This window comes from Salmo salar, chromosome ssa14 (assembly GCF_905237065.1).
Source record: "Salmo salar chromosome ssa14, Ssal_v3.1, whole genome shotgun sequence".
NCBI classification, from domain to species: Eukaryota; Metazoa; Chordata; class Actinopteri; order Salmoniformes; family Salmonidae; genus Salmo; species Salmo salar.
Window position 1 is genome coordinate 10,202,681 of NC_059455.1, and position 16,480 is coordinate 10,219,160.

The window sequence follows — 16,480 nt, forward strand, 5'->3', positions numbered from 1 at the left end:
AAATTTTTTCCCTATTGTGTTATTAACTGTACGCTTGTTTATTCCATGTGTAACTCTGTGTTGTTGTATGTGTCGCACTGCTTTGCTTTATCTTGGCCAGGACGCAGTTGTAAATGAGAACTTGTTCTCAACTAGCCTACCTGGTTAAATAAAGGACTTGTTCTCAACTAGCCTACCTGGTTAAATAAAGGACTTGTTCTCAACTAGCCTACCTGGTTAAATAAAGGACTTGTTCTCAACTAGCCTACCTGGTTAAATAAAGGACTTGTTCTCAACTAGCTACCTGGTTAAATAAAGGACTTGTTCTCAACTAGCTACCTGGTTAAATAAAGGTGAAATATTTGTTTTATTTTTTTAAAACATCCCCACAGCATGATGCTACCACCACCATGCTTCACTGTAGGAATGGTGCCAGGTTTTCTCCAGACGTGACGCTTGGCATTCAGGCCAAAGAGTTCAATCTTGTTTTCATCAGACCAGAGAATCTTGTTTCTCATCGTCTTATTCCTTTAGGTGCCTTTTGGCAAACTCCGGGCTGTCATGTGCCTTTTACTGAGGAATGGCTTCTGTCTGGCCACTCTACCATAAAGGCCTGATTGGTGGAGTGCTGCAGAGAAGGTTGTTCTTCTGGAAGGTTCTCCCATCTCCACAGAGGTACTCTGGAGCTCTGTCAGAGTGACCATTGTGTCTTGGTCACCTCTCTGACCAAGGCTGTTCTCCCCCGATTGCTTACAAACAGTGTGAATAATACGGGCCCTAAAATGGACTTTTAAAACACCTTTTGTAATCTCAAGGAATTGTGAGTTGAGACAGTCAGCAACTATACACTGAGATGTCCATAAAGTAAGCCGGACAGCTTGCATCAAGTTATTTTCCCTACAGAATAACCAGCTCTCTGTCTGTCTCAATGGTTCCAAACACAGGGTAAATCTTTCCAAAGTTATCAAAATTGACATTAAAAGTGTAAATGTGGCATCTTTCCTCTGCATCATAGAAAGATACCTGTCCCTCCTCTATGTCTAGGAACACCCCTAACCTAGAGGGTGGAGACTGGTTCAGTTTAATGACTGGTGCACTTAGAGCCATGAGCTCCCCAAGCTGCAGACGCAAGTTCCAGTAACCAGCATTTGTGTTCAGATTTGCAAAGCCATTCCTTGGTGCTGACTCTCTAACCACACCTATCCTCCACTCTGCCTTGCCCTTGACTCTCACCTCCCAGTAATGTCTCCCAGATGTAAAGCCCTCCTTTGCAAGCACACACCACCAGCCATCATACTTGTGGGAACTAGGACTGTATCCATCCCAGGGATCGAAAACATCTTCAATGATGGTGGCCATTTTCACTCTTTTCCTGTCAGCGGACAGTAGGAGATTTGGGTTGGCTGTTTTTTCATCCAGAGTGATCTCAACTGCAAAGATATTGAAATAATGAAGCTGTTAATCATACCAGAACAATGAAACAAGTATTTTGGTTTTATCTTATTTGAATAAAATTTGCATTGGCAATAAACCATACCAACCTGATGCTTTCAAAATCAAGTTCCAAACTGTAATGAAAACAGACAACATTTAGGATCACGTTAGCAACGAAGAGCTACAAACATTATTATTATTATATATTTTTTTTAAGCAGACGTGAACAGTGGGATTTGACGTACTTGAGTCAGGAACACGATTCAGAGTCACTAAGGGAAAAATATTAGATAAATGAACTGATTAATACGATCTGTGTTGACTTATTTAATAACCTAATAAAAAGCATGAGCTGGAGCACACCAAGAGAATATTATTTTGTGTGGAGGTGCTGACTAACAGCGAATAAACTGTAAGGTATAAAAATAAATAAAGAGAGTCGCACGTTCTCTATATATAAACTCCCAGTCATTTATTGGGTAAAACACCCTGAAGGTGGCACAGCGATACCGAAACGTTGGTGTTTTACCCAATACATTACTGGAAGTTATATATATATATACACACAGTATCTCACAAAAGTACACCTCTCACATTTTTGTAAATATTTGAATATATCTTTTCATGTGACAACACTGAAGAAATGACACTTTGCTACAATGTAAAGTAGTGAGTGTACAGCTTGTATAACAGTGTAAATTTGCTGTCCCCTCAAAATAACACAACACACAGCCATTAATGTCTAAACCGCTGCATGCATATATATAGCAACTATTTATTTTCGTAGCAGAACTCACCTCTGCTTCTGGACCTTTGTCTATTTCTAAGCCAATGCTTTACAATGGAACCCTGTGAAAACAACAGCTATGTCATATTACAGTTCAGCCGTATTTAAATGTCACTTAAAGAGACATTCGATAAGTCTCTGTTTATGGCTGACCTCCTGCTGTTCCTGTTGTATGCTCCAAATGAGGAAGTCCATGACAGGGAGCATGTTGGGAAGCTTCCCCCTCTTCCACTGTCTTTCCAGATCCTGCAGTACTGAACACACCTCCTCACCCGGACACACTGAGTCCTGCAGAGACACAGAGACATAGGGTGATATTGTAGGATCATCTCCTTGTATTATGTATCATTGTAATGTTACAGATAATTTTTTTGCGGTTCTCTTTTTGTTTTAAAGTCTTCCTCTCACCTGTCCCATATCCTTGAGTCTCCAGGCCCACTCAGAAAGGGCTTTTCTGGCTTCCCTCAGTTTCTGTTCCCTGTCTGGTTTCTGTTGATCTGGAGGGTCATCACTCCTCCTGTGTCTTGTGATTTCCCCTGCTGGTGTCTGGTAAACAGCAAAACAGGTGGTTTATTACAATCCTCTGTCCCAATTTATTACAATCACTGTCCCAATACTTTTGGAGCTCACTGTATGATTTACAGAGAGCTGTTCGCATTTCTCAACAGTAAATCATACAGTGAGCTCCAAAAGTGTTGGGACAGTGACAATTTTGTTGTTGTTTCGGCTCTGTACTCCAGCACTTTGGATTTTAAATGATATAATGACTATGGAGGTTAAAGTGCAGACTGTCAGCTTTAATTTGAGGGTATTTTCATCCATATCGGGTGAACCGTTTAGATATTTTTGTACATAGTCCCCCCATTTTAGGGGACCAAAAGTATTGGGACAAATTCACTTATATGTGTATTAAAGTAGTCAAAAGTTTAGTATTTGGTCCCATATTCCCAGCACGCAATGATTACATCAACCTTATGACTCTACAAACTTGTTGGATGCATTTGCTGTTTGATTTGGTTGTGTTTCATATTACTTTGTGCCCAATAGAAATGAATGGTCAATAATGTATTGTGTCATTTTGGAGTCACTTTTATTGTAAATAAGAATAGAATATGTTTCTAAACACATCTACATTCATGTGGATGCTACCAGGATTACAGATAATCCTGAATGAATCGTGAATAATGATGAGTGAGAAAGTTAGACGCACAAATATCATACCCCCCCCCCCCAAAAAAAAACATTAACCTCCGCTGTTATTGTAATGGTGAGAGGTTAGCATGTCTTGGGAGTATGATATTTGTGCATCTGTAACTTTCTCAATCATCATTATTCACTATTCATTCAGGACCATATGTAATCATGGTAGTCATTGTATCATTTCAAATCCAAAGTGCTGGAGTACAGACCCAAAACAATAACAAATGGTTCACCATCCCAATACTTCTGGAGCTCACTGTATGTTACTTCATCCAGAGCGACTGGCTGTCAATACTGTATGTTACTTCATCCAGAGCAACTGGCTGACAACACTGTATGTTACTTCATCCAGAGCAACTGGCTGACAACACTGTATGTTACTTCATCCAGACGAACTGGCTGCCAACACTGTATGTTACTTCATCCAGAGCAACTGGCTGCCAACACTGTATGTTACTTCATCCAGACGAACTGGCTGCCAACACTGTATGTTACTTCATCCAGACGAACTGGCTGCCAACACTGTATGTTACTTCATCCAGACGAACTGGCTGCCAACACTGTATGCACATGACATGTACTTATACTGCTTGTAGTGTTGTGTTTGAACCAGCGCCAGGTGAATCTCCAACATATGGGGGCAGTTTCCCGGACAGAGAATAAGCTTAGTCCTGGATCAACATCCCAAATTATTTTTAGTCTAGGACTAAGCTTAATATGAGTCCGTGGCAACTGTCCCATGGTGTATGTGTTATTTACCTGTTGTGTCTGCGATGAGTGTTTCAGTTCCTCAGCCCACTGCAGTATAAAGTCTTGACGCTCCTCTTGACAAGATCCATCCTCATTCACTCTGGTCAGAAGGGAGGTGTTGCTGATCTGTGAGGAATGGTACAGGACAACTGATTATGACTCATGGCCATGTAAGAGAACATATGATCACATACCTTCTTTTCTCTATACAGACTGACGTACCTGAACTACCTTGCTCAGTTCAGCAGCAAGCTCTCTGATGATACATTTAGACTCATCAAAGGTGAAATCTTCTTTCTCTTTGGTCGTTCCCTAAGAGAGACAACAAATTGAGGGCTGAAAGGATTCTGCTGCTGTCTACTCCACATCATTGTGATACTGCTGTGGCATGTCTACTTTGTCTAAGCAGTAGACATACTATGTATTTAATTCACCTTACCTTTATTTGTGCCAACAACTTAAGTACTTTACGCTTGAGGCTTTTCTTCCCCTGTGCTAACTGTTGAATAGAACAAAGTATGGACATTACAATGACTGTTGCTGGTTTGAGAGTGAAAGTGAAGTCAAAAGACTACTGGCATTGAAAAGACTGGTTTGATCACAATACATTCCTGTCGAGAACAGGTTACCTGTATCTTGCCTTGCCTATAACCTGTTTTACTACTTAAGATTGTTTCAGAAAATAATTGTTGGACTGTGGAATGCTGTCCAGATACCTGAAGGAATAATCTGAGTCCTGACTAATAGAAGAAGAAAAAAAGAACATTCTGCATAATGGAGCTCCTTCACAATATATTAAGGTTAATTTAAACCAGTGTTGGGGTTCCTGTTCCGTCAGTTGAGACATTCCATGACTGAAACATTGGTTTAAGTGAACCGTGTCAAGAAAGGTACAGCATATATTTGTCTGTTTGATCAAAACTGAAACTGAAACTTCCTTACCCGTTTCTGTTAGGAGTTGTTTACCAGAAACTACACAGCACATAATGACAGGGTGAGAACTTGTCTAAGCATCTAAAGCATATCAAATCTTGGCTGTAAACGCTACACCCTGAGCTGAGAAGGAATGCGTGTTCCACTGAGATACACAGTGCATGCATTGGCAGTTAAAACTAAAATACAACCCACTTCAAGGGGAATTTCGACAAAATAATTACATTCTCTAAACATTTGACTATCTTACCTTGTGTAAGCTCATTAATGGTTTGTTGAAAGGTTGTGAACAACAGGTTCTGTGATTGTTCTCTTTATTGCAAATTCTTCCAATGCTGCCACAACTGCCACCAACTCTCAGTATCGCTGCAACAATTAATAACAAAGAGCTGTGAGTCAGGTGAAGAAAAAAAAGTTTTTGTGATAAATATCTTCAAAAGATGCACTTTGCCCTCTTTGTTGGTCTACTTCTAGTAGCTTAAATAGCTAGTATAATAACACTTCAGAAAACGCATATAACAGCTGTTATTGTTTATGTAAATGTAAAAAATATCAACTTACAATCTGTCTGTAAAGCCATCTTTTTCCTATAATAGTGCTTTAAAACCCAGTGAGAGTACAGAATGCGGAATAATTTTCAGGAGTCCTGTTGTTCACCGCCATCCACAGAATTAAGAACTTGTTTTGACGATGGTTTGTTTACAGTCTCCCGAATCTCCACCCACTAGCACCCACTGGTTCAATTCAAACAATGTTATTTTTTTAAATGAATAAACAGAAAGTGAAATGGAACACAGTAATGCAGCTTTATTCCAATTACTGTCACTACAGTATAAAACAACCTAAAAACGAGTACAATATTGTACAACTAAAACATGGATTTGTCTCAAAAAGTTAGGTTGCTATGAGAACCCAAATATAAAATGAGAAATCATGCCATCTAGAGGTCAGAATAAACTCATACACAGTGAAGAATAAAAAGTAGACAGTTTATAATTTAGACCTGTGAGGAGCAGCCCAGTCATTGTCATAAGGGGGAAACAGTATCACAACAAATGCTGCGTTCAAGACAACTCGGAAATATCCAACTTGCAAACTCGTTGTAGAAAGATGAGCTCCGAGTTTCCCACTTGGAAAGTATCACAATCAACCAGTAGGAAGCTCTACGCAAAAAAAAAGTGCACAGATGCAGTCTAAGGCACTGCATCTCGGTGCTTGAGGCGTCACTACAGACATCCTGGTTTGAATCCAGGCTGTTTCACATCCGGCCGTGATTGGGCGGCGCACAATCGGCCTAGCGTGGTCCGGGTTTGACCGGGGTAGGCCGTCATTCTAAATAAGAATTTGTTCTTAACTGACTTGCCTAGTTAAATAAAAATAAAACATTTTGACTATAACTTGACATGCACAATTTGTTTCCAAGAGATCATTCCCTTAGGGCTCAATTTAATCAGATCCGCTGTGGCCAACATGCGCATAGCGGTTGTTTTGGGAGTATCGGAGGTGGAACTGCATTAGAGCTGTCAAATCCACAAGTGGCTTCTGGCATTATACCTAAAGCAGATATTGCCATTGGCTGCACAGATGCAGCCTTGTTAACAAGTTGGAAGACTGGAATGTGAGACGTAATCTACACCTCGATTAGGATGATAGAAATCCTCATTATTTTATTTAATGATTTTTTTAATTTGAGCATAATTATTTCTATATAGCCTACACTTTCTCAACTTCTAACCCGAGTGGGGCGGATGTGGCTTCGTGACAATGATCGCAAGACAAACTGCTCAGCGATTTGACGGCTCCAACGCAGTTCCACCTCTGACATCGCCCCAAAATCTCCTATGCGGGTGTCCACTATCGCGGTTAATGCTTGATCTGATTGAATTTAGGCCTTAATGTCAAATAGAACTTGGTTACCATGTCCTCAGAACTTAAGATATTAATGTTCTAGACACGTTTCATGGGAACGTTGCAAGAAGATTCATGTGATCATTTTTCTGAGGGTTAGGAGAATATTCCGTCAACATCCCACCAAACATACACAATATATCGTTGCCATGTTCAAAGAACATAAGACATGAATGTTCTAGGCACGTTTCATGGGAACGTGGCAAAAACATTTGTGCCCCCCTCCCCATCAAAGTGCATCCATCCTACCAAGTTGTTTCAGATCCAAGTGCCTAGGGAGGAGGGGTTAGGGTTTCTTCTGGACAAGGCCTAACTGTACTGGCCCAATAAGCACATGCCCTAGAGATATCCCTTTTATTTTTGGATGCCAGGTGTTCATCATTGGCTCTGGTGGTCTGGGTTCGAGACCCGCTAGAAGACTCACCTTACTTTCACATTCTTTTCATTATATGTTAATGTAATTATTTGGCAACAGTTACAATACAGGTACAGTATATGATCTAATTAAAATGTGTTTCTCATTGAAAGGTGGGAATTGGTAGAATTCTAGATAGCTGAGCATCTCAAAGAGAACTCTCTATCTTCTTTTTGAAATCCACACCTCATATATCATGTAGAGCAAATGTGTCTCTGATAAGGAATCACATCAGTTCTAGTCATTGCATTTCTATCTGGAACGTTCCTCATTTATTGCCAAAACATGGCCCAGGTGGTAGTGTTGCTTCTGATAGAAACATACCCAGAACACTGTTGCCATATTCTCAGAATATCAGAAATGAGTATTTTTACGGTTGCACATCTGTACTTTCTCAGATTTGCCATTTAAGCAATGATGATGACAGTTATACCAAAACAATACACATCACAGAGTTCCATCTCCAAGTTTTAATGTGGAAAAACAGACAAATTGCAACAGAATCACTTGGGACAAATGACAAATATCCCAATATGTTAAAGGAGCCATCTGCAATTACCTACATCCATTCTTGAACTTTAAAAATGTTTAAATTCCTGTTACTTCTGCATTTCACCAAGTGTCAAATGGTGAAATTGTGAATTTTTTCAACTTCCTCTTACTTTAGTAATTCAGCACATACGGTAAAAAAAAACTTTTGCAACAATAGTACTAGATACCAGATTATTACAATTCAATTACTAATTATGGTCTATAATTGAATGTTATTTTAGGTTCCATGATGGGAGCTATTCCAGGTGTTTCCTCCTCCTGATGAAGTGAAAGATAAAGATATGTTGATTGTTCAGAACAGGGATGTGGGTTGCAGAATGGCAGGATATGGGCTCCACTGCAAATGTTCTGACTGCAAATGTCTCATGTTTCACAACTCTTGCAAAAGCAAATGTTCAATTGACTGAGCACAACAAACAAATTCACAAAGTTAGTTGTTCGCCGCACAAAATCGCTATTTCAATTTGCATACTGCACATTAATCATACTGCTCAAAATGGATAACTTAGTGCCTAATTTACATAAACAGTTTGAGAACTGTTTAGCATTTCTATATTTCTGCCGTAAAAATGTATCTATTGGAAGGTTAAACAAAATCATATAGGGCTGATTGCTTCAGTATAGTAGGGCAAAGTGGAAAGAGTCATTCTATTGCCTACGACTGCAAGGCACTACAGAGGGTAGTGTGTATAGCCCAGTACATCACTGGGGCCAAGCTTCCTGCCATCCAGGACCTCTATAGAGGAAGGCCCAAAAAATTGCCAAAGACTCCAGCCACCCTAGTCATAGACTGTTTTCACTGCTACCGCACGGCAAGCGGTTCCGGAGCCCCAAGTCTAGGTCCAAAAGGCTTCTTAACAGTTTCTACCCCCAAGCCATAAGACTCCGGAACAGCTAATCAAATGGCTCCCCGGACTATTTGCATTGTCCCCCCCGCCGCCATTTGTACGCTGCTGCTACTCTGTTTATTTTCCATGCATAGTCACTTTACCTCTACCTACATGTACATATTACCTCAATTACCTCAACTAACCTGTGACCCCACACATTGACTCTGTACCGGCATCCCCTGTATATAGCCTCGCTACTGCTATTTTATTGTTGCTCCTTAATTATTTGTTGTTTTCTATTTCTCTATTTTATTTTTTATTTATTTTATTTATTTATTTTTGACTTCAGTTTATATTAGTAAATACTTTCTAAACACTTTTTTTCTTAAAACTGCATGATTGGTTAAGGGCTTGTGTCACGCCCTGACCTTAGAGAGACGTTTATTTTCCTCTAGTTTGGTTAGGTCAGGGTGTGATGTGGGGTGTGCAATCTAGTTTGTCTATTTCTTTGTGTTGAGCCGAGTATGGTTCCTAATCAGAGGCAGCTGGCTATCGTTGTCTCTGATTAGGAATCATACTTAGGCAGTCCTTTTTTATTTTTTTCACCTTTAGTTGTGGGATCTTGTTTTTGTGTAGCTGCCTTTGAGCAGCCCCAGAATGTCACGTTTTCCTGTTTTGGTGAGTTTCATTTTCATTAAAAAAAGATGTGGAATTCCATGCACGCTGCGCCTTGGTTTATTTATGATCGGAGTTCGAAGATAGCGATCGTGACAGCTTGTAAGTATTTCACTCTAAGGTCTACACACCTGTTGAATTCGGTGCCTGTGACAAATCAAATTTGATTTGATGTGCTACCATTTGAAATGATGGTGTAGTTTACAATGCACTGCTGAAATACTTGGATTGAAAATTAAAGTAAAAGAATATATGAATGTCATTGAGACACACTGTAAGCTGATGGTTTTATAGTTTCAATTCAAATAACTTGTATTTCCTTGGCAGGAACTTCATGTGTGGTGATGAATGGTACATAAAAGACACATAACACAAAACATGTATGCTACAGTATAAAGGATTTGAAGCATTCTATACTAAACTGACATGGAATTGTTTCAAGGTAGTCATACCATTGATCAGTTAGCTATCTGATTTTGAATTTTAGAGCCCCTTTAGGTATAATCAATTTATTTTTTCTCAAAATATTGAATTTGTCCTTTACTACTATAGCCCATAGAAACGCATTGAATAACTGTTACGTGAATTAAGTTATCAATGTTCTAAAACCGAACCTGGGCTACTGCCCTGTGGGAACACCAGCCGGCCATGTGCGCTAGTTTGGAGGGCTTCGTGGGAGAAGTGAGGAAGGTCTTTGATGCCCCGTTCTCTGGACGAGAGGCCATCCGGAAGCTAATCCAGCTTCGGCAGGACTCCCGCAGTGTAAATGATTATGCGGTGGAGTGCTTGGCAGTGGTGGAGTGCTTGGAATCAAGAGGCACTGTTCAATATGTTCCTGCACGGTGTCTCGGAGGAGGTCAAGGACGAGATTGCAGCTTGGGAGTTACCTACGGAGCTCGATTCCCTCATCGCTTTCAACATCCGTATCGATGGGCGATTATGGGAATGACGGAGGGAGAGGAATTTGGATTACACTCGCACGCCCAGGGATCCCACCTTGCCTCCGAGTCATCCCGGAAGCTCCCGACGGTCTCGTTGCCGAGAGAACCCGAGCCTTCCCGACCTGTCCCGAGGGCTGCCAAAGACGGCAGAGTCACCACTTCCTGAGCCTATGCCAATAGGCAGAGCTGGGCTGTCGCCAGCAGAACGGCAATACAGGATTGACACAGAGTTGTCTGTATTGTGGGACTTGGTCATTTCGTGTCCTCTTGTTCTTTAAAGAAACCAGGCTCACCGGTAGGAGCAAGTACTCTGGTGGGCCATATGGACTATGTTCCTGCTTCCCCTGCTCGCACCCCTTTTCATGCCATTCTGCTGTGAGGAGACCAGTCCAAATCTCTCCGGGTTCTCATTGACTCTGGGGCCGACGAGAGCTTTTTGGATGCTACCCTGGCATCCGAGCTGAACATCCCCATTCAGCCACTTTCCATTCCCATGGAGGTTAGAGTGCTGGACGGGTGCTCTATAGGCTGAGTCACCCACAACACCACTCCCATCAACCTACGGGTGTCGGGGAACCACAACAAGGCTATCCAGTTCCTGCTCATCAAGTCCCCTGTGGTTCCCATGTTATTGGGATTCTCCTGGCTCCAACAACAATCCTCTCATTAACTGGTCTCCTGGTTCCATCATGGGCTGAAGCCCGTTCTGCCATGCCCATTACCTGAAGTCAGCACAACCTGCCCGGGACGTCTTCCTGGGGGCTCGGAAGGTGCCCAGGACCTCTCCACCATTCCCGCGGAGTACCAGGACCTCCGGGAGGTGTTCAGCAAGGCCCAAGCCACGTCGCTTCCGCTGCACCGACCCTATGTCTGCGGGATTGACCTTCTCCATAGCACCATGCCACCCTGGGGACGTCTTTGTCGGGAACGGAGACCAAGGCAATGGGGACTCCCTAGCTGCTGGATTTATCCGTTCCTCTTCCTCTCCCACCCGTGCATTGACTCCCAGGGACTCAATTAAGGACCGTTACCCGCTACCACTAATCTACTTGGCCTTCGAGCCACTCCAGGGGGCCACTGTTTTCCAAGCTGGATTTACGGAATGCCTACCACCTGGTGCGGATACAAGAGGGGGATGTGTGGAAGACCACCTTCAACACAGCCAGTGGCCACTACGAGTATCTGGTCATGCCCTTTGGCCTCACCAATGCCCCTGCTGTGTTCCAGGCTCTGGTGAATGATGTCCTCCATGACATATTGAACCAGTTCGTCTTCGTCTACATTGATGACATCCTCATCTTCTCCCGCTCCCCTCAAGAACACGTGCTCAACGTCCGGCAGGTCCTTCAATGCCTTCTGGAGAACCAGCTGTTTGTGAAGGTGGAGAAGTGAGAGTTCCATCACTCAAACCATCCCCTTTCTGGGTTACATAATCTCTGCTGGGAGTGTCCAGATGGATCCCGGGAAGGTGAGAGCAGTGATGGATTGGCCTCAGCCTACGTCCAGGGTTCAGCTGCAATGTTTCCTGGGGTTCGCCAACTTCTATCGCCGCTTTATCCGGGGTTACAGCACCCTGGCTTCCCCCCCTGTCAGCACTCACCTTGCCCAAAGTTCTGTTCACGTGGTCTCCAGCTGCTGACCGGGTGTTCCAGGACCTCAAACATCGCTTCACCACAGCTCCCATCCTGGTTCATCCTGACCGATCTTGTTAGTTTGTGGTGGAAGCCGATGCTTCGGATGTTGGAGTGGGGGTTGTCCTGTCCCAGCGTTCTGCCCTTGATCTCAAGCTACTTCCCTGCGCCTTCTCCCATCGCCTCAACGCCACGGAAAGGAATTACGATGTGGGGAATCGCGAGCTTCTTGCTGTAAAGATGGCTTCGGCGGAATGGAGGCACTGCATGAAGGGGGCCGGAACATCCGTTCATCGTGTGGACTGACCACAAGAACCTGGAGTATCTCCGCACCGCCAAGCGCCTCAACTCCAGGCAAGCCAGATGGGCCCTGCTGTTCACACGGTTCAATTTCTCCCCCTCATACCGGCCGGGATCCAAGAATGTCAAGCCGGATGCACTGTCCTGCCGCTATAGCCCCACGACTACTACCCCGGAACCCGAGACCATCCTTCCCACTTCATGCCTGGCGACGGCACTCAGCTGGGGAATAGGGAAGCAGCTCCGTGAGGCGCAGCGTTCCCAGCCAAACCCCGGGGGGGGGCTCTGATAACAGGATGTTTGTTCCTGACCCGGGCCCACTCTTCCAGGCTCGCCTGCTACCCGGGCCCCGTCGAACCCTGGCCTTTGTGCGACAGCGCTTTTGGTGGCCTTGTTTGTCAAGCCAACCAGCGTTTTTGTCAGTTCCTGATTTTCCACAGTCTCTCTTTTCTTGTCCTCCTGGTTTTTGACCCTTGCCTGTCCTGACCCTGTACCCACTCGTCTGACTACTCTGCCTGCCTCTGACCCTGAGCCTGCCTGCCTGTTGTCCTGTACCTTTGCCCCACCTCTGGAATACCAACCTCTGCTTGACCTGACCCTGAGTCTGCATGCAATCCTGTACCTTTGCCCCTGTTGCTGTAATGAACATTGTTACTTCGAAACGGTCTGCATCTGGGTCTTACCAGATGCTATTCGTTGATTGGTCTGGGGAAAACAGGTCTATTTAGCCTACACTACTTTTATTAATGTAAACATTCGTTCAGAACAATTAGCTTGATAGCAAGATAAAATGATGCTCTTAAAAAGCATCAAAAGTAAGGTGGATAATGAAAATCAAAGTGTCAGGGAAGAATGTACAGAGATATGCGTTCATCTTACCATCTTTTCCCAGTGCCAAGGCAGTGTCTTATTTGCAATGAAAATGTTGCGGTTTTCAAACAATTCAATCTCAGACGTCATTATGAATCTAAGCATGGAACTTTCAAAGTGGATTTCCCTCCCCAAACATAGGCCCGACGCAGAAACCTTGAAGCGTTAACTGCAAGCTACACACAGCTTTTTTTGGCTGAGATATTCTGTCACATAAACGGGTTAAATCTCCAGTTACAAGGAAGTGGGTAAACATTTGTGGACATGGTGGAAAAACTTAAGACCTTTACTAGGAAGCTTGAGTTGTTTGATTTGGACTTGTCATCTGGAAGGCTACTACACTTCAGCACACTGAAGAAATGACAGGCGGAAAGGGGGATACCTAGTCAGTTGTCCAATTGAATGTATTCAAATGAAATGTGTCTTCTGCATTTAACCCAGAGGGACCAGGCCGCAGTATTGTCACAGAGCAGATGGAAGATTTCATCAAGCAGCCGAGGGACAACTTCTCCATCAGATTTGAAGACTTCAGCATGCCCAATGATATCATTGACTTTGTACATGATCCTCTCACAGTCCGCCTAGGTGGAGAATTCTCCTCCCTTGCTAAGAAAACGATACCCTAGCTGGATGAGGTTGCAATTCAAACTGAGCTTATTGAATTCCAGACATCAAACTTGCATTTTATGTGCTAACAATGTTTGGATCGACTTACACCTGCAAGTCCTTATTTTTCTCTATAAACGCAATATGGATGCATGACAGGAACCGGCTTTCACAAGTCAATCGAGGACAGCCTACCGCATCAAAATCACATCCATCTCACGCGACATCCACAATATCGTGTCCAAGGGGAAATGCAACTTTTCCCATTGAGTAAGTAACTTAATGGACTATATGACTGACTCCAGGGCTTTGCCTGAGAAGCAAGAGACGTGGGTGGACACGCTCTCACGTCCCGAAGGAGCCGGGTGGATGGTCGCCAGGTAGAGCTCCAGCTGTAGTAGGAATCCCTGGCATCCGGCAGCCGTCCCATCATACTCCCTTGGGAGCGCGAGCCGAATCCCGCTGGGACTGGGTGAAGGAGGGGTGGACAGTGGGGTCGACGGTAGTGGGGCTGGTGGAGGCGCTGGAAATCCTCCTCTCTCCCAACAATCCATTGTCTGCAGCACGCGATCCATGGCGGTGCCCAGACGTTGCAACATGGTCGCGTGCTGCTGGACGCGCTCTTCTACCGCCACAGGGAAGGCGTCTGCTCCTGCTGACTCCATTCATTTGGGTGAGGGATTCTGTAATCGGCCTGTGTAGCTGGTGTGGAGGAGTCAGGCGCAGGACAGCAGATATGAGTAAGGAACGTAATTTACTCAAGGAATCAATAAATACAACACAAACTAGCCCACAATATGGACCGTATACAAACAAACAAACACAAAAAACCATGGGTGAACAGAGGGTTAAATAATGAACAAGTAATTGGGGAATTGAAACCAGGTGTGTAAAACAAAGACAAAACAAATGGAAAAATAAAAGTGGATCGGCGATGGCTAGAAAGTCGGCGACGTCGACCGCCGATCACCGCCCGAACAAGGGCGGTGATCATTTGATTACAGTACACCTATGTTGTAATTGTATCTGAACAATACATGTATTTTTTGCATCAGTGATTGTAAAATATGTCTTCAATGATTACACCTTTGATCACACATGGGATGGAAATTGTGTATTGCCTAATGTAAAAACATTGTAATGTACTGTAATTTACAGCACTGTGGCATAATACTTCCCAAATGCAATTTTTAAACATGTATCTAGCATTTTTTGCAATTGGATTTGCTGGTTGTTAAAACTCTTTAGGGATAGAGGGCAGCATTGGGAAGTTTGGATGAAAGTGTGCCCAGAGTAAACTGCCTGTTACTCAGGCCCAGAAGCTAGAATATGCATATAATTAGTAGATTTGGATAGAAAACACTAAAGTTTCCAAAACTGTTAAAGTAATGTCTGTGTATAACAGAACTCATATGGCAGGCGAAAACCTGAGAAAAATCCAACAAGGAAGTGGGAATTCTGAGGTTTGTAGTTTAAGTGAATGCCTATCGAATATCCAGTGTCTGTGGGGTCAGATTGCACTTCCTATGGCTTCCACTAGATGTCAAGTCTTTAGAAGCTGTTTCAGGCTTCTATTGTGATAGGTGTAGTGAATAAGAGCACTCTAAGCAGATAGCCCAGGTGAAAGCCTTTAGTTTTCATCACGCATGTGGCTGTGAGCCCGAGCTCCGTTCCCTTTCCTTTCTAATGAAAACAGTATTGTCCGGTTGAAACATTATTGAATATTTATGATAAAAACACCCTAAGGATTGATTAGAAACATCGTTTGACATGTTTCTACGAACTCAAATGGAACTTTTTTGACTTTGCGCTTTGTGCATTTGGATTACTGGATTACAAAAAGGAGGTATTTGGACATAAAGATGAACTTTATCAAACAAAATGAACATTTGTCAAACATGGAAACCTGGGAGTGCCATCAGATGAAGATCATCAAAGGTAAATTATTCATTTTAATGCTATTTCTGACTTTTTTGACACCTCTCCTTTGGAAAATGTTTTTTGTGGCTAGGCGCTGACCTAACATAATCGCATGCTGTGCTTTCACCGTAAAGCCTTTTTGAAATCGGACACAGTGGCTGGATTAACAAGAAGTGTATCCTTAATCGTATGTATAACACTTGTATCTTATATCAATGTTTATGATGAGTATTTCTGTAATTTGATGTGGCTCTCTGCATTTTCATCGGATGTTTGTTAGAGACAATGCATTTCTGAACATAACACGCCAATTTCAAGTGAGGTTTTTGGACATAAAGATTAACTTTATCGAACAAAACAAACATTTGATGTCTAACATGGAGTCCTGGGAGTGCCACCAGATAAAGATCATCAAAGGTTAGTGATTAATGTTAACGCTATTTCTGACTTTTGTGACACCTCTCCTTCTTTGGAAAATGGCTGTATGGTTTTTGTGGCTAGGCGCTGACCTAACATAATCGCATGGTGTGCTTTCACCGTAAAGCCTTCTTGAAATTGGACACTGTGGTTGGATTAATGAGAAGTTTATCTTTAAAATGGTGTATAATACTGTATGTTTTGAGGAATTTTAATTGAGATTTCTGTTTGAATTTGGCGCCTTGCAATTTCACTGGCTGTAGGCCAGGTGTTCCGCTAGCGGAACCCCCTTCCCAGAAAGGTTAAAACGACTATATTGAGAAGATATCATG

At 43.0% G+C, this 16,480-nt stretch overlaps 1 protein-coding gene across 1 annotated transcript; it reads right to left on the minus strand.

Moving 5' to 3' along the window:
- Positions 1–496: 496 nt before the first annotated feature.
- Positions 497–5,944, minus strand: LOC106568750 (E3 ubiquitin-protein ligase TRIM7). The gene is made up of 11 exons (XM_014139372.2): positions 5,645–5,944; positions 5,334–5,449; positions 4,590–4,649; positions 4,373–4,462; positions 4,160–4,276; positions 2,609–2,746; positions 2,354–2,488; positions 2,211–2,262; positions 1,659–1,685; positions 1,521–1,547; positions 497–1,409 (listed from the first exon to the last, which is right to left on the minus strand). The coding sequence occupies exons 1-11, from the start codon at positions 5,661–5,663 to the stop codon at positions 877–879; spliced, it is 1,314 nt and encodes a 437-aa protein (XP_013994847.1). The 5' UTR covers positions 5,664–5,944; the 3' UTR covers positions 497–876.
- Positions 5,945–16,480: the final 10,536 nt, after the last annotated feature.